The following is an 18,579-nucleotide window of genomic DNA, read 5'->3' as shown; positions in this document are numbered from 1 at the left end:
AGATTATTGATTTATTCATTCATTTATTGCTACTGATCTGTCAGTTTAATGCTTAGGTACTTTTTTAGAATGTAGTGTAGAGTTTTTATTCCTCGTTATAATATATTACAAATATTTAATAAATCATATAATGATAAAATATTAAAACCTTTTTTATAAAAAAAAAAGATCATATCAGCATTAGATCAAGTTTTGCATTCCTCCTGTTATAATATATTTAAATACATAATAAATATAAACCAACCCCACTCTTTGCTCGCTCACTGATCACTTACTAAGTTCTTGGCAATAAACCCAGTGTACGACAGCGTCACAGCGCCCTCTGACGGCGAGGGTCGCGCGGCGCAGCGGCAGGAACTGATTCAGCAGCGGCGCGTTCACGCTCTCGAGTCACTCCAGCGCTGCCGACTGTCGGGATGTGACCCCGGAACAGGACGCCTCCTTATACACAACACAGCTCACAAATACAACAAAAAACGACAGAATCCTGGACCAGGAGAGGTAAGGCGTCAAAGCGGAGGTGTTTGAGGCAGCATATGAAAATTACGCCCCGAAACGAGGCGCGTGTTGAAGGTGTTTGACTGTTTTTCTGTTGCTAGCGAGCTAATGTGTGTGTATGTGAATGGGAATTGTGGGAACTTCATTCAGGGCTTTGTTACAGCCTCACTGTCCAGTTTGCCTATTAAAACACCCCCTGTATCCTACGCACTCCAACTTTTCTCCTTTAAACACTATAGTCGTAAATAAAAGACATTAAAGTATCTTCATTTTAAAGATAAATCAGAGATATACGCGCGCGTTTTGTAACAGAAAGAGAGAAGAGGACTGGAGTGATTCCTGTCCACTAACTGACTGCTGACTAGCTCAGTATTAGATACTTTGGACGCTTAAAATGGAACCGTAATCTAATTTGCATATTAATGACGTCGTTTACGATCTATACACGTTGTACTGTTTACCTTCTTGGCTTTTATTGTAGACCGTTTGCAGCACATGAATCTGCGGCTGTGAATGCACAGATATGTTTAAATGGTTGAGTTCATTTGCTTTTAATAAAATAATAATAATAATAAAACATTCCAACCTGATTCTATAAATACAGCACTTTTATGACGAGTTTTTGTGTTTGCTTGCATCAATTTAATATTTATAGGTTTATTTGTTCTTCTTAGACTCTCAGTTCATAAAGAATCTCAGTCACTTGTGCCACATTATCATGTCTTGTGGCAATGATAGGCTATTTTTAGTCTCTCCACACCCTAAACTCATTGTGAATACAGAATACATCTGTTTGGCTCACATTCGGCTGTGAAACTGGCAGTCTGCCTGTAGTGGGCACTTGAACCGCGCTGGGCTTCGAGAGCTGACGGGACAGGGCAGGGCCAGCTACTTGTGAACTTGGAAGTGAAACTGTTTTTTCTTAAGTCTTCGCATTCTCCTGAGGGATTCTGACTCTTTGAATCCAAGAAAGACGGTTCTCCTCCTTTATGGCAGGGAGGCAGGTGCGGCTCATGGACCGCTCAACCTCTGCGTCCCGAAGGGAGATCATCAGCTGCTTTTGAGCTACAAGCTTAGGCATGGACTAAGACCTCCTGCCAAGCCAAGCCTTATCACATTTTTTTTGTTGTTGTTGTGGGGAGCCCAGCCCCCTTGTGTCGCTTGACATCCCACCACCCCCTCTCTTTTCTGTTCGTCAGACATAACACAGGCTGGGTTTATGCCTTACAGGCCTGCTCATACATGATCAAGGCTTGGATCCAGGCTTAAATCAGCTTCGCTGGCTGCAAATGTGGCTTCTTTCTGTGGCAATTAGCGAAATCCTATTTGGCTTGCTTTAAATTTTCAGTGGTCGGCTTCCTTTGACTTTGAAGAATTTTGCTTGCGCACTATTAATGATCCTCAATCCTTTTCTGGCAATATTATATTTTACTAAATTTAAAAAAGTCTATATATGATAAAAAATAATATATATATATATATATATATATAATGTGTGTGTGTGTGTCATAAAATATATATAGATATATTTTATATAAATATTTTATTAGATTTTAATTATTTTTACCTGGTTTAAATCTCAGACAAATTAGCCATGCCTTAGCAGGATAGGCCTGACTTCCTGTCTTGAAATATAGTGTGAGTCTATTTAGTTTATGGAGGGAATTGTCTTGTCATGGTTTTATATAGCTGTATATCTCTGACAGCCGGTGCAGCAGTGATCCCAAAGGGAGCTTCCCACTGCAGTGGGGTTTGTATTGTGATTCATGACAAGCGCTCTGGTGAATGACAACCATCTTGTGAAACACTAGATGGATTTGAATGCAGAGGCAATGCATTGACAAAATAAGCTTCACTTCAAGTTTCACACCCTGTCATAAAAAAATTGTTATTTAAAGGGTGAAATTATATATTTTTTTTTATTTAAACTGTTGAAATTCTTAAGAATCATTCCTTAAATGTTCTTATATGCCTTTTAACTTTGAAGACTTAAAAAAATTTTTTTTAATAATTTGTCAAATTTAATTTATTTTTGTATTGACTATTTTTGGATTCACAGGGATTGCATTGCTGGGTCATGCTTCATGCATTGCTAACGAGTCATGACCTAGTTATCAGTCATACCAGCTCTGGCTCCCTCATCTCCATTGTTGTTAAATACACTAACTATTGTTTCCACACGGTAAATAGCTAGTTTACCATAAAATCTGTTGGCTAGTGATTCTTGGTATTGATAGTGGCTAAACTTTGTAATTGGTTGTAATTATAATCAGATTATAACACACTGGATGTTGATTGGTCCAGTTTTGATCAGGTAAATGGATTTCAGTTTGGTCAGGGGTTTGTGGTTGAGGCAAAATAGGTCTCCCTAATACAGCACCCACTGCTGGATCAACATTCCCTGAGATGGAACTGAAAAACTCCTTTCATCCCCTTTATTATTCGTTTATTTGTTACTCATTCGCTCCTGCTGCTCATGGAGAGGACGTGATGTTGTTGGACAGGATGACATGCTTGCTGACAGAATTACTTTGGCTGTACAGTTAGTCTAGTTTTGGGGTTTTTGAAGTTAGTCAGGATCGTCTGTTTCCACTGACAGGCAAAGGTTGTGTAACATCCTATGCTATGGTCCAAAGCAAAATCCAGTGTCTTGGGAATTTGTTATACCATGGAAAACCATTTGTGCCAATTATGCATTAGATTGTGATTAGTTAATATTCTTGCTCCGAATACAAAAGGTTGTTTATTTATTCTCATATTGAAGCAAGTCTGGAGTTGTCTTTTGAGGGCATCTTTTTTGATGAGCTTGATTAGTTCTGGGCATTGGAAGGATTTTGATTGCTTTTCATACACTGCTTAAAAAATATTCAGAGACCCAAACAACAGGTCATCATTTCTAAACCATAGATCATGGCTGCAGGGATTTGCTCCCATTCCAACACAAGCATCATTGATGTCTGACATACTGCTTTTTGCCTGCTCAATAGAAGGGAAGTGCACATATTTAGATGTTTCTTACTGAACTCATGGAAAAGATCTAATTTCTTGAGTTGAAGATAAATACTTCCTGATGCATGATTTCTGTCACATTCAAACAATTGAAGAATCTTTCTCAGCAAGCTGTTTGTGGGGATTCAAATGACTTGAGTCTATAAATAGAGCTGCTATCTGGATTGTGGATCTCCTTCCCGAGCTTCTGCACCTTCCCTACATGGGTGGTGTCAGGAGTCAATGATAAACTGATCTTTTGCAGTATCGTTGCTTTGGCTCAATGTTATGACCTTGCAGCAGTGAGATAACATCCAGTCAGTGACCAAACAAAGACTTAAATACTTTCGCTTTATCTGCTTTTTAAACAGGAGCTCTATGTTGTATTTTAAATTAAGCTCCAATTAAACTGTGGGAAACCAAATTAGACTAACTTGATCCTCGGTGCAGCCTTGGTCATGACTGAGCCAGAGGATAGGTGCTCTATTTTAAGCCCATCGCCACATGATTTGACATCTTCCACTGTGAAATCAGGAAAAGTCTTAAATGCCATCTGGTGGCATTAACACTGATTAGATTGAGTTTTTTCTTTTAATCTCTCTTGGGGGAAAATTTAGTTTTAGGTGACAAGCTGCTGTATGTAGAACCATGCTACTTAGAAACATGATTAAAAAACTTAAGGGAAATATAAATAAATATATATAAATATTGTACAGAAAATTCTTTAGTATATCCCCGAAAGACATAAATATAATTTTATTTAATTCGTTTTTAATAAAATTTTATGTATGTTACAATTAAATATTAAAATTAATATTACTATTATGATTTAACATTTTGTTTTATACTTGGGGTAAACAGTTTAGGTGTGGAAACTCCTCTGACTTTTTTCAGTTTGCAGCATCATCGTGAACACACTTTATTTTTCAAACATTATAGGTCCATAATATTGGTTATTTGCCATGAAATAATTATCGTCTGTAGGTAGGTATTTAGAAATCCAGATTTCTGGTGTGCGTCCACAACCTCTTCTTTTCCAAGTTAGATTTTCCTAAATGTAAAAATGTATATTTTAAAGTCATCTATTGTTGTGAGTGTGAGATGGGTTTGTCCAAATGCAATAAAAATATATTGTTTGTATCACTATGTATTGTAATCGTATGATTAACCTCAAAGGTGTATAGTTAATTTTACAATATGCAGTGAGTATTTCATTCACGATAGACACATCTTCAAACTATGAGAATATGTAAATGACTTTAATAATGATTTGCTCAGTTGTTACAGTCTATCACTCACATTTTCTTAAATCTGCAGACTTGCTCAAACAAAACACCTGCTCCTGAGCTGCGGTGTGATACACATCTAAAGCCCTGAAAGATTATGGGGCATTTTTTAGACCTTCCTACCCACAGTCTTGGAAGGATGAAGTAGGTGTGTTGTCATGCACCGGCTCTTCTTGGGTGTTTGCGGCAGAGTTGAGCTGCAGTGAGTCTGCCTGCTGTCTGGCCTGTCTCGTCTCCAGCAGGAAGGACAGTCATGATCAAAAGCGAATGAGGGAGAGTGAGTCGTCTCCCCCCTGAAGGTGTGCCTGGTGTCACAGAGCTGCCGAGCTGCTGCTCCGGTCCCTCTTGTGTCTTTCATCTGCGAGCACTCCTCATCCCCCCACGGCTGTCAGCGAGACGCAGCAGAATAAAGTGCATGCTTTATTTAATATGAAGCTCTTTTGATGTCACGGCTCTTTGGTGACTGATGAGTCTGTCACTGTAGAGGATATCTGAGTTAGTTATTTTGCCATGGTCGCCCGTTTCTATATTGCTTTCTGTCTTCCTGGCTTAAGTGGCTTCAGATATTTAAGCTGTTAACACACCAGATTGGCCATGAGGAGGTACTGTCATTCTTCAAGTTAAGGCCAGAAAAATCTATCTGTCATGAAATAAAGGGTTGAACCAGCTTTTCTATTAAATATAGGCTAACCCCACATCAAACAAGCTGTCAGCATGTATTAGAGGCTCTTTGTGCAGATAAGAGGTCGTGAGACATCACAGGCTGGGTTCACTCAGACACATTCACAAAACCCCCAGAATGTATTTGATGCCATTCATTTTGCTTGATTGTCAGTGCTTCGTTCTCTGGGTGATGTAGTGATTAGTTTTTTTTTAATTTTCTCCACATTACATTGATGTGAGATGCATTATTGCATTGATTATGAATTAGATGGTATTACTGCAGTCTGTCTCTTTGTTTTTGTCGTGATGCTATTTTCTGGAAAATAACATTTGAGGCATCAAATCATTTTGCAAATTGACTGTATTGTGGCTTTCTTCAGTAATTGTTATTTTTTTGCTCCTCGAGGTCCTTAGAAGCGTTTCACACTTTCACACTGAGTGCAAGTCTGAAAATAGGTCATTAAGAAGTGAGGAAGACGAGGAAAAGCTAGGAGCATGGTTATATCTGCCATTAAATATGCTTGAGGGCCATTTATGATACTGTCAACCTGCTCTATGATCTGAAGTCAGTCATTTTGTTTAATTAGAAGCTTTCTGCATTTGGCAAAGGTTACGATGGGTTTCATTTTTCTTAAACCAAATATGTTGCCTGATTGAATGAAGCTAGTTTGTAATGGGTTTTCTTCTGTATAGCATTATTCAGTTGAAAAAAAATTAAATGGAAATGTTCACTGCAGTCAAAATTAGGTCTAATTCACGTTTCCAGGCCCTCATGCTATATATATATATATATATATATATATTTTTTTTTGTATAAAACCCAAGTAGGACTGTATTCAACTCATGAGTTCTTGAAATAAAATTTGGGATATGAATAATTGATTGCTCTCTTTGCTCTGTGTGTGGTTGCTCAGCAGTGCGTCAGGAGCAGGGGGGATGAACCGAGAGGAAGCCCCTGGCAAGTCTCCTGAGGAGATGTACATCCAGCAGAAGGTGCGGGTGCTGCTCATGCTCAAGAAAATGGGATCAAATGTAAGTGTCAGACTAGTGAGAATAAGACATCTTCTGATGTGCTTTAACCCTTTAAACCCAGTACCCCCCCCCCCATTAAGAAATACATAATGAAAATAACAACCACTCAGTGGAATAACACAAAATATGTATCATTTTAAAGCTTTGAAACTCTTGCGTAGTCCCTCTAAAATGGAGTGTAACGCAGGAAACCCCCACGCACTAAAAAATTACTAATCCTATTTTTCATGAGCATTTTAATCCATTTATATCTAAAGATGTTTCTCATCAATTTATAAAACTGAAGAGGCAGATGTAGCATGGCAAAAAAAATCATGTGACATTTTCACTCGTAACTTGCCACTTCATTTTCAGAAAATTTTCCCAATTAAAAACACCCCAAATTTACCATGATTTTATTATTAGATGCAAGACTCTCCTTGCTATGGTTTTGGAGTTATGAGTCTATATTCTTCTGTATGCCACTCTGCAAACAGTTTTTAAAAAACCTCCAGGGTGTTGAGGGCTAAACAAAAAGGCTTCTTTTGTTCCAAAATGCTGTAACTGTAACTTTTGGTTACTTTATGCCATCACCACAAAATTTGAATCAGATACAGCTAACATGTTGGGGAACATCACCAAAAATTAATAACATTTGTCCCCTTCCTTATTTCTTACCTGAGATATTGAATGTCAATTTTTTTATGTTATGCTCAAATTCATAAGCAGCAGGACAAATTCTTCTGTCAGGATTATTTCCCCACAGCTGCACAACCTTGGTTACAGTTTATTGAAAGACACTGTTTTCTTTAGAATAATCTGCATTTTCTTTAATAATAATGGAAAATAAGATCAGGGATTCTTTAGAAAGCAAATTGCTTGCATTTTTATATTTTCTTTAAAATATAGAAACCAGTCGTTATGAATTTGGTGACCCTTTCTTTGTTTCTTGAAACTGATCTTGGGTTTGACAGTTTAGTAGCATTTTAAGTGGTCATTAACTGGACACTAGCATGGAATTTAATTGGCAAATGTGAAGTCAATTTTTTTGTCCCAACTCTTACAGCTGACACCAAATGAGGAAGCATTTCTGCGGAATTATGCAGGCGTGGTGCACAGCCAGATGAGTCAGTTACCACAGCACCCGATTGACCAGGGTAAGACAACATTTACTGCCTGAACAGCACAGGTCAAACCTTTACCATGAACACTCTTATTTACTGAGAGCTGTGGTTCATATCAACAGCACATTGGAATATTAAAATGATTATTGTCTTTCTTGATTAAGTTTATAATTGGAAATGGTCCTTAAAACTGCCATACTTGATACCATAACTTGACTCTAGTTCATGTATAAATTGGATTTGAACTTGAAATAGGGATATTGTTAAACCTACTGACATGGTTATGTATATGGTTGTATTATATTATTATCATATATAAACAATGTACATTGTTTAATATTTTAATTATATTTCCCCTACCTTATTTTAATATTTTAATTATATTTGTAGAGTGAGAGAGAATGCGAGAGAAAATATGTATATACTTTAAACTCAATGCTTTAAACAGTATTTCTTTATATTTTGGACAACATTGTGCTGTAACTTGTTCCACAGGGGGGCGCTAGCACAACATAAATGTTTCAGGTAGGAAATTGAAACGCTAAATGTTGTATATTGTAGGGTAATTTCCTCTGATTTTAACTGAGATTATCAGCTGATCTATAGGTCTAAAGTGAAATAACGTCAATTGGTTGCATCATATACCATAGTAAGAATAAAACTGTAATGCTTGGTCTTAATATGATGCATTAACTGACCAGCTTGTCATATATATATATATATATATATATATATATATATATATAATTTTTTTTTTTTTTTACGGGAAGAAAGAAGTGTTAATGTTGTGAATAACTCTAGTTGTGTAGAAGAATGGAGCACACATTTTGTTTTCATTAAATATGCAAATTAGCCTGGTTGTTAGACAAGGAAACCTCTTTTTTTGGGGAAGGATCTTCATAAATAATGCAGTAGCAAAAGAAAAATGGATGTAGATGTCACTGTGTGTTGTGCTTCTGGGATTTTTCCAGCTCAAATTACTTCTTGTGCAGAGCTTTGTGTGTGTTTGCTCCAACATTGATGAGTGATTTTTAAGATGTTGTGATGCTTCTAGAATAAGAAATGTAAATGGCAGCCCTTAGATGAAAGCGATCAGTAGCCGCTTGTGGTCTCCTGCAGTATAATGAGGTTGAGATGAAAGGGAGAACACACTTAATGAACAACAAACGATGAAGTACAATAACCTTTGTTTAATGCACAGACGAGGAGGGCCATCAGGAATATGTTCGTGGAGTATCACCAAGATTAGTCTGTTTCTATTAGGAGAAACTGTGACATCTCATTCTCTGGTGTACGATCTGTGTGAACCCTTAAATAAAGCATGTGCTAAAAATGCTAAAGGTCTGCTGAGGTGAACTGGAAAGTGTTCAGTAGTACTCACTTATTTTAGTTCAAATTAGAGGGATAATGTAGGATCACGACACCGCTATCTGAGGATTTAGCTAATGTAATATTCTTCATATCTACACATGCTAATGCTTTCTCTCTCAAATCAGGCAAAATATTGCCACATCTCAGGGGACTATACTGCAGTTGGATGAATCATTTACGTATCAAGTTGTCTCAGAGGACTGCCTGTGTTTGTGTCCAACACCTTGGAAAATGAGTCACCTCATCAGACTACTAAATCTGCAGATGTGACTATATTTGTTTCTCATATTTCTTACAGAAAAGATACATGCTACATGGCTTCATATTTAAAGGTATGGGTGATCTGTAGGCCATTCAGATTTCTGGGCTAAATTAAAGGGCTGCTGTATGTTCAGTTAACAGTTTGGCAAATTTGTGAATATAATAGACTCGGACCATGAGGCTGAACATTTCACTTTCTCAGTGGCTGTTGTTCTCTCATAGGAATAAACTTTTTTTTTTTTCAAGCTGTACAGGTTTGATTGGTTTCTGATATTTGAAAGTGGTTTACACATGATCATCATATATAACACATTATTGGTGAATGGGCTCTTTGACTACTCTGAACACTTTAGCAACAGCCTGGCAGTCATACTCCCAAGCATTGCAACAGTGAGTTTTGTACATGCAACTACCACTCCGATTTTCTTCATAAGTGTACAAACATGGTATGTTTACTCCTTTAGAAGCTCCTAACCTGACACTTTCCCTGTTTATTTGTTTATGGCTTAAACAAACATTTGCATTCGGGACCATCTAATTGGCTAATTAGCATAGACGCATATTCAAAGTTTTGTAATGCAATTTTAATCATATCTAAGGCCTTGAAGTTTAGAGGATGAAACTGGAGGTTGGTGTCTGGGGGAGGACGGTGGGCAAAGGAGAACTTTGTGAGTTCAGGCAGCTCAGAGCTTCAAACTCCTGAACTCATTAATAGGCCTGAAGAAATGTAGCTAAAAATACATGATTGGGCAACTTTTTATTCACTCAGTAATTAGGTGACTATGTTGTGAATGGGAAAAAAATTTCACCTATATAAATATAATTATAAAATAATACATTTAAAAACAATAATATTATTAATATTGATATCAGATACAAAATTAATTATGCATAATTTGATTTATGTAATAATATTTACGTTATTTAAAAATATATATTTTAAATTTAAATTAAAAATTATTAATTATCATAATTTAGAAAAAGTGTAAAAAAGAGAAATTATATAAATAACAGGGGTTTGTGATATTTAAAAAAATCCAGTGTGTAATAAAATATATTTTTATTTATATTTTAAGTGTTTATTTAAATCTAATAAGAAAATAAATCAGAAATATTCAACATGCAAAGATGTTTTAAAATGCACTGTATCTTTAAACATTTTGTTTTGGACTTGGGATAAATAATTTAGGTCACAGGTTTGGGAAGCCCTATCATACTACTACTGTTATTATTACTAGTACTATTATTATTATTATTATTATATATATATATATATATATATATATATATATATATATATATATATTATTTCTGGGATTCAAAAGAAGTGTGACTGGCAGGCCGGTCTCTGGCTGAACTCTGATCCTCATCATTGGATGAAAGTCGACAGTGAGGCTGTGAGAGAGCTTTTGTGGAGGCCTTGGGGACTGAACATCAGAGGAAGTACAGTAGACAGTTTCCATGGTGATGGAATGGGTGGCGAGCAGGGTGTGTGAATGAGGGAGAGAAATAGACCTCATTAGAGGACCTTCAGTCCAACCGGATTGTTAATTACAGTCGGATGGTGTGAGAACAGTGCACTCGCTCGTTTGGTCCTGTCTGTGTGACACGCATTTGAAAGGATGCTGCTCTTTTACGTTCCTCTTACAAGCTTTTATTGTCTTTGTTGAATAAGTGTCTGCTCTTTTAAAGAAGAGTTCAAAGCTATGCATTAGTTAGTGGTGTATTATCCATCTTTCAGACTGGCGTGGCCGAGTCAACAGTCTTTTGTCTTGTGTCTGCTGGTATAATCCCCAGACTGCACTCCATCAGTGGACCGATGTGACAGAGACAGCGCACTTAAGACCCTTCATCACTAAACCAATGACTCATTGCCCAACACAGAAAACACTCATTTCTCTTAGCTTGTGCAAACTACAAGCTATTTTTTACTTCTATAAATAGACCTCATGATGGCTTGAAGAAATTACTTTTGCTACGTGTCGTAAAAAAACCCATATAACATATTACATGATTTTTTTTTTTTTTTAATTGTAATTTTTTGGCGTTTTATCTTTCACCTGGATGTTATAAGTTGCAAATACAGCTGAATAAAACAAAAAAACTGTCCGTTTTTATTTCAGGCTGCATAGCAACAAAATTTGATTATTTTCTGTACAACACTGTGTACAATCTATGACTTATTTTTTTTAATATAAGGTATTAAAAGTGTATTTTATATTAAGACTGTTATGAAAGAAATTTCTGGGATCATGATCATATTTTGGCTAGTTGGAGTCTTTGTGGATGTAAAAGTGCCTTGCGTGATGCACACAGAAGGGTGTGGGGGTGTATGTGTGGTTGTGTGTCAATCTCACACACTCACTGCTCATGAGCCATCACTCCTGACCATGTTTAAACCACACTTCCTGAAATAACCCACTAATACTATATCTGCCATCTCAATCCCTCAGCCGTGATCTGCCTGCAATTATCTTTAAGTGTGCCCCGTCTGGTCCATTATTACAGTATATTATTGCTATTATCAGATGATTCGTATGTGTGGGTTAAACAGTCTATAGCTGTTAGGCAGGGAAAATTGTAAAATAACCTACATTTTGATTTAAAGGTGCACTTTTTTTTAAAAGTCAGTGTTTAAAGTCACTGTAGAAATAAATAGTTTTCTGTTTTCTTTTTAGTGTCTTTTCATTTGTCCTTTTTGTTTAATTATTCCTGAGTAATTATTATTTATTTAATTCCTTTTTTAGTTTAGTTAGTTTGTGTATGTGAAATTAACATTTAATAATATGAACAGTTCTAACTTTTGATTTTATAAATGTATTAGTAAATTATAAAATAAAATAGGAAGAAATGAATAGAATGTATGTTGGGGGTAATGTTAAAACATTATTTAACATGATGAAACATTTATTAATCTTAATTAATGTTAACAAATATAACCTTATAGTTCCAAATTATTTTTTGTTTTCTGAGGCAAGCCACACCATGTTAAATAGAACTAATTTTATTTATTATTATTATTATTATTATTATTATTATTATTATTATATTATTTTAAATTACATTGTGTACTACTTTTTTCGTAAGGTAAAAAATATGGCATGTTCATGAAATTAGAGCTTATTTTACATGCAATCATTTAGTGGAATAAAGCAAGTATCAGAGAGCTCACATTCACAATTAAAACCGCTGTTGCTACAGTAGACCACAGGTGTTTTGTAATATGATTATGTATTGCGATGAGTGTATTGTTGTTAGAGGTTGAACAGGTCAGTGATACGGGGAGGCAGACAGCTGCTGTTTGTTCATCGCTGTTTGCTGCCTGCCGGATTGTGATGCAAGCTGATTCTGAGCTGTTGCTAGGCGATGAATCATGAGCGCTCTGACGTCTGCGGCGCATTGGCTTGTGCTTCTATGACACAGCGTGCATCGCAGGGAGTGGCTCCATCATAACGAAGCAGCCGGAAGATGGAGAGGGGCATCTTCATCCACGGTCTCTTCATCCTCCCTTCACACACTTTCAGTTTAACTGTGAGGATTTTGAGAGCAGCCTGTCGGTGATTATAAAGCCTTGTCCTTGTCTTTGACCCCTCCTTACCATGACTGGGCTGTTACGCAAGCATTATGCAACCCTAAGATAATACAGGATCAAAGACATGCTGTTGATGGTTTAGTAGCCGCAGTCTCATTTTCATCATCACAGTTCTTTTTTTTTGGTGTGGGGTGTCTTCATGATTCTCCCACGATTCGGAACAGACAGCTAAACAAAGTAGCATGTAATTTACTAGAGGTTCTGACTTAATGTTAATTGCTGCAGACAGTATATATTTATACATTTTTTATTAGAATGATTTATTTCTAAATCTGCACTTCTTCTGTGACTAATATTAATTTCTTAATGATCCTAAGGGAAGTGAAGTCAAGCAGCAGATGTTAAGTGACCGTGTAAACACTACGGGCCCATTTTTTGGGGTGAACTAGTTTTAAACGTCACTCTTTATAACACATGGCTTTCATCCTTTGCTGGGTTGCTTAAAAAATGGGGGCATAAATTAAGAGTATACCCACTTCACAAAGTTTTTTTTATTATTCTGAGAGATTTCCCAAAAAGTATAAAAATGTAATTCAGTGCCGCTTTTATTAGATTCGGCTGTAAGCTAAATCATCAGAAAGACTGAAATTAGACTATTTTCAGTAGAATAAAATAACATAGAGCTTGTGAACAGGTTTTGCACCTGAAGTGTTTTCAGTAAGGTGCTAACACTCTCGTCTGAAGCTGAACTTCAATGAACTTCACAGTCTCTGTATGCTAATGTTTCTGTTTACTTTTAATCAGAAAGGCGTCTTCCACAGAAAGGAGTAATAAAGATTATAATGAAGACTGTTCTAAGGAGTATCTTCTTTTGTGTGTTAATATTATAGTCAAAGAAACACATAAGAGATGTTGTTGTCTTATAATGCCTAGTTTAAAAGATTATTTATGTATGCATGCATGTATTTATTTATTTATTTACTTACAGATAAATATTTTTGTAAACCAAATTTCTAGAATAAATAATATTTTAAAGTAAACAAAAAATGTCAGCATAATAAATACTAAGATGTTTATGTACGAAGATATTTTCAATTCTATTTTTCAGTTGAAATGTTTTGGTTATAATATCATCTTCATTTTCATTAGAGACTCAGATTTACCAACTATATTTAAGAAATGTCCCTAAATGTAGATCATTTAAATTCTGTTGTGTATAAATGTTCAACAGTTCCATAAATTGGCAGTTTTGGAAGGTCCTTGTTCTTTTTGTTCTTGACCTTTACTGCATTTGTTTATAATTTGAATGGTTTGTGGTTTTCAGTGCAGCACTTTTTAGTAAATATTTCAGAAGAGTTAAGTTTTGGATAAAAAAATCCAAATATTGCCAAATTCTACAGGAAAGTAAACAGAATCATCAAAATACACTGGCATTTGGTGAAGTAAAAAGAGCACCTTTGTTGAGTACATGCTTTTTGCATTTTTGACAGTTGGAGTATCTTAAACTCCTGGAAAATTAAACGGGTCATTTCATTTAGAGGACATGGTGTGTCTGATTTTGTGAGTTAGAGTACATGAAAAGCAGAGGAAATTAACATAATAAATGAGGTCCATAACTAATAAGACACTGGATTGGCGAACATATTAGATATTGCGCTAGATCACCTAGACACATGAGCACTTCCTGTGCAGCAATTCCTACATAACTTTCAAAATAATCCAGCCAGAGCTCAAGGTTTTGCTGTTTATTTTGTGTTTACACATTTGTGGGATTGTTATAAATCCTTCTTCATCTTGGGACAGCTGGACCTACAAATCCTGTTTACCTGGTTTGCAGGGGTTTTGTGTTCCTTCCCCTGGTGGCATCGTTAATTCAGGATTGGAATTGATTAGCGCCTTCACTCGCTGAGAATCTGTCCCGAACCTGACTGAAATCACAAACACTCTCGCTCCTTCATTTAAACACCCCATGGACTTCCTGCAATCCGCCGGTGACATTTCCATGTCTTTAGAGGACGTCTCTCGCAGTGTTTGTTTTTCCAGACTCCATATTTCAGTAGATTTGGTTTATAGAGGCTTTTAGATGCATTTCATATCAGTGTGGCACAGAAAACCTCACGCAGTGGTTGGTACTGGGGGTGTTGTGTCTCATGCTGATGACTCTGACCTCAAGCTGTTTATGTGAACAAACTGAGGGCTAGGTATCTGGGTATATTCATTATTAATATGATCTAATTTGAATCTTATGAATGGACTCATTATGATAGACTGTGAACACCCATCCCCATAGTTCTCCAAGTCAGAGATCAGGGCAGCGGGAGTATGAATGTGGGAAATATTGATTTGAGGAGTATGCGGGGTCAGTGCTGTTTAAAGAAGACTCATCTTTACAACAGACTTTAGATACCTTGGCAATCTTTGAAATAGCATACTGCTAATTTACTGTATGTACTGAATAACCAGATGACCCACTACATTGAGCAACAATTTTCCATACGTTTAAATTTATGCATTTCAGCAGTTCATGCATTCGGTATGACTTGAACCCATATTTCATGTGTTTGGGGTTGCTAGTGACTTGCTTAGATGCCCTTAGCTTATTTACTAACATTCTGATTAAACAATAAAGACATTTTTACTTTGAGTTAAAAAAAATACTAAATAAATCTGATGCAGAGATTTTAGAATTAAGTGATCAACAGATGTGCTACATTGTATTGTTCTGAATGTTTACCATTTTATATTGTGTGCATATTTTACATACTATTTAAAAATAAATAAATAATGATATACAGTATGCAGTATGCCTATTCAGAACATAGCCCTGTATTATGTTTTTTTATTTATCCCAGTGTTACTGTAATTTTTCTGACTGGAGTGTTTGTAAGGCAGACAATTGTAAGGCATTGTCTGAGTTTAATTACACCGCACACAGCCTGCTCGCTCTTCAGCCATTATAACAATGTGTGCTGCCATTGGACGAGGCCACGTAATTTGCTCTGTTGTGAAGATTGCATTCACCTTGTCTAGTAAAGCTGTTAAGATAATAGCCTGGAGTGTGACTCTATTTATTTTATGTGTAGTACTTTGTGCAACACGAATAGTGTTGAAATAAGTAATCTCCTCAGAGCAGCATTATTTCCTTTTTGACTGAAAATTTATTTAAGTAGTTATCTAATATATATATTATATTTTTTCCCCATACAGGAGCTGAGGATGTGGTAATGGCCTTCTCAAGATCAGAGGCCGAGGACAGGAGACAGTGACCTCTCGCCATGCCGAGTCACTACAGCTGAACACTACTCAACACTGTTGACCGATGGAGAGGGCGGAGCTTGAGATGAGAGAGGGGCGGGGCTCTGCTGCATGCCAGTTGCCCCACTTCCCTTCTCTTCCCGGTTCCCCTCTTCTTCCTCACATTAACTGTTACACTATCAGGCCCTGCGGCCACACTACCTGATGACTTACAGCAAACGAGTCAGAAAGAGTTCTGGTGGGTAAATATTAGATTTGGGTATTATGTTTAATTTTGCCATCATCCTTTTGTAAATGGCGTTTTATATTTGTTCCCATGAGAGACTTAATGGACCAAGAGCTTAATTTGTCTGGTCAAAAAGTATATAAATCATCTTATGGGTTATTACAGATGATTTTATTTTTCGTTGTATGTAGTTTCTTTTTATTGTCCACAGGATCCTGCAAGTTTAAAAAAAAAAAAGTACTTTATTTTTTTCCGTTTTTTTATTTGTTTAGTAATTGTGCGCATCCTAATTTCATTAAAAAAACATTAATGTTATTGTGGTGGATACTAAATTGTCAAAAAGGATGAGGCCCGTACACACTCACAGAACGATGTGCACAAATGACCTGATGTTTCATGATCTCTCTTTTCGATGTATGGATTAATGTGTAATTTCATAGCCTTTTTTGTACACAGCGTGAGGAAAAAAAAAAGTAGAAAAGTGAACGAGTCGTGCCAACTGTGTTTTTACGTAAAATATTTCTAAAGGTATCTAATGAATGTCTTAGATCCTTATTTATTTTTTCAATGTCTTAAAATGTAGACATACACAGACCCCTTTTAAACTGCAATTCTGATTTGTAACCAATTTTTAATACAAATGACTTTAGAAACTGTAATAACCGATTTACATGTCAAATAGAAAGCCTCAGCCTGAAGCGGTGTAACAGGACATGCCATACTCGGATGTGAGTATGTGTCAGCATATATTTAGGGCCCGAGCACCGATGGTGTGAGGACCCTCTTGGAATTGCTCCGTTTATTATTATTAGGGCCCGAGCACCGAGGTGCGAGGACCCTCTTGTATCTGCTTTGTTTTTTATTATTATTATTCTTCTTCTTCTTCTTCTTCTCCCGAATGAATCGCATTTTTGAGGGCTTTAACATGCTCAAAAAGTCATGAAACTTTGCACACTCGTCAAACCTGGTGAAAATTTTCGTCTGATATAGGATTCAGAAGAGGGTGTGGCAAAATGGCTCGACAGCGCCACCTATACCAAGAAAATCAACAGCCTTCCAGCTATGTTTCACGTACATGCACGAAAATTGGCACACATATGTAACACACCAATACCTACAAAAAAGACTCTTGGAGCGAAATTCTAAACCCAACAGGAAGTCGGTTATTTTTAATATTATGAGCATATTTTGTGTAATTTTGGTCATTTCCATGTGTTGTATTTTAACGAACTCCTCCTAGAGAGTTCTTCAAATCAACACCAAATTTGGTATGCCTAATCTAAAGGCCTTTGCGATGTTAAATTGCGAAGATCCTGACTTTTCGTTGAAGGGCGTGTCCGTGGCGGCCTGGCGAATTTCGATGATTCGCCATGAAAAATGAAGTTGCTATAACTCACACATACAATGACCAATCTGCCCCAAACTTCACATGTTTGAGGAGACTCCGAACCTGAACAGACTGACATGCCCATATTCAGTTATAGTCATAGCGCCACCTATTGGCAACAGGAAGTGACATATTTTACGCTGCAACGAACTACTCCTAGAAATTTTATGACATCAATGTCTTTTTTTGTGGTCAGTCTAATCTAAAGGCCTGTACGATGTCAGTTGTGAAGATCTTGAGTTTTCGTTAAAAGGCTTGTTCATGGCGCCGCGACGAAGTTCGATGTCTCGCCATGCGAATAAAAGATGTTATAAACTCAGGCATAAGATGTCCGATCTTCCCCAAACTTCACATGTGTTATAAGAGTCCTGGCCTGAACAGATCTTCAGGCCAATATTCCACCAGGTGTGGCAGAATGGCTCTATAGCGCCACCTATACACTTTCAACGGAGTGCGCCTCGAGCTATGTTTCACATACATGTACAAAATTTGGTACACACATGTAACACTCCAATACCTACAAAAAGTCTCTTGGTACGAAATCCGGATCCCAACAGGAAGTCGGTTATTTTGAATTTTCCCTTCAAAATTGGTGTTGTTTTTTGCCATTTTCAGGGGTTGTACTTTAACGAACTCCCTGCTAGAGATTTATTCAGATCAACACCAAACTTGGTCAGTGTAATCTAAAGCCCTTTGCGATAATAAATTGCGAAGGACTTGAGGTTTCGTTAAAGGGCGGGTCCATGGCGGCCTGACAAATTTTGATGTTTCGCCATGAAAAAGGAAGTTGCTGTAACTCAGACATACAATGTCCAATCTGCCCCAAACTTCACATGTTGGATAAGACTCTTGACCTGAACAGATCTACATGCCAATATTCAGTTATAGTCATAGCGGCCACCTATTGGCAACAGGAAGTTACATATTTTAAACTGCGACAAACTACTCCTAGAAATTTTATGACATCAATGTCTTTT

The 18,579-nt window shown here is 36.6% G+C and overlaps 1 protein-coding gene across 2 annotated transcripts; it reads left to right on the top strand.

Moving 5' to 3' along the window:
• The first annotated feature begins 363 nt into the window (after positions 1-363).
• On the top strand, positions 364-16,689 carry LOC113065619 (beta-catenin-interacting protein 1-like). Of its 2 annotated transcripts, none has more exons than XM_026237029.1 (4): positions 364-501; positions 6,350-6,467; positions 7,513-7,603; positions 15,942-16,689. In XM_026237029.1, the coding sequence occupies exons 2-4, from the start codon at positions 6,372-6,374 to the stop codon at positions 15,998-16,000; spliced, it is 246 nt and encodes an 81-aa protein (XP_026092814.1). In that variant the 5' UTR covers positions 364-501; positions 6,350-6,371; the 3' UTR covers positions 16,001-16,689. The 2 variants fall into 2 exon arrangements, with proteins under 2 accessions (XP_026092814.1, XP_026092815.1); XM_026237030.1 differs by having other exon boundaries at positions 366-501; positions 6,353-6,467.
• Positions 16,690-18,579: the final 1,890 nt, after the last annotated feature.

The sequence above is a fragment of the Carassius auratus genome, chromosome 48 (assembly GCF_003368295.1).
Source record: "Carassius auratus strain Wakin chromosome 48, ASM336829v1, whole genome shotgun sequence".
Taxonomy (NCBI): Eukaryota; Metazoa; Chordata; class Actinopteri; order Cypriniformes; family Cyprinidae; genus Carassius; species Carassius auratus.
This window is presented reverse-complemented; position numbering and strand designations above follow the sequence as displayed.

What these genes read in the sequence shown, in the direction of transcription:
- LOC113065619 (XM_026237029.1), top strand. Translation starts at nt 6,372, where the DNA reads ATGAACCGAGAGGAAGCCCCTGGCAAGTCTCCTGAGGAGATGTACATC. An exon ending in TCAAGAAAATGGGATCAAAT is followed by an intron (nt 6,468 to 7,512) that starts GTAAGTGTCAGA and finishes CAACTCTTACAG; the next exon opens with CTGACACCAAATGAGGAAGC. An exon ending in ACAGCACCCGATTGACCAGG is followed by an intron (nt 7,604 to 15,941) that starts GTAAGACAACAT and finishes TTCCCCATACAG; the next exon opens with GAGCTGAGGATGTGGTAATG.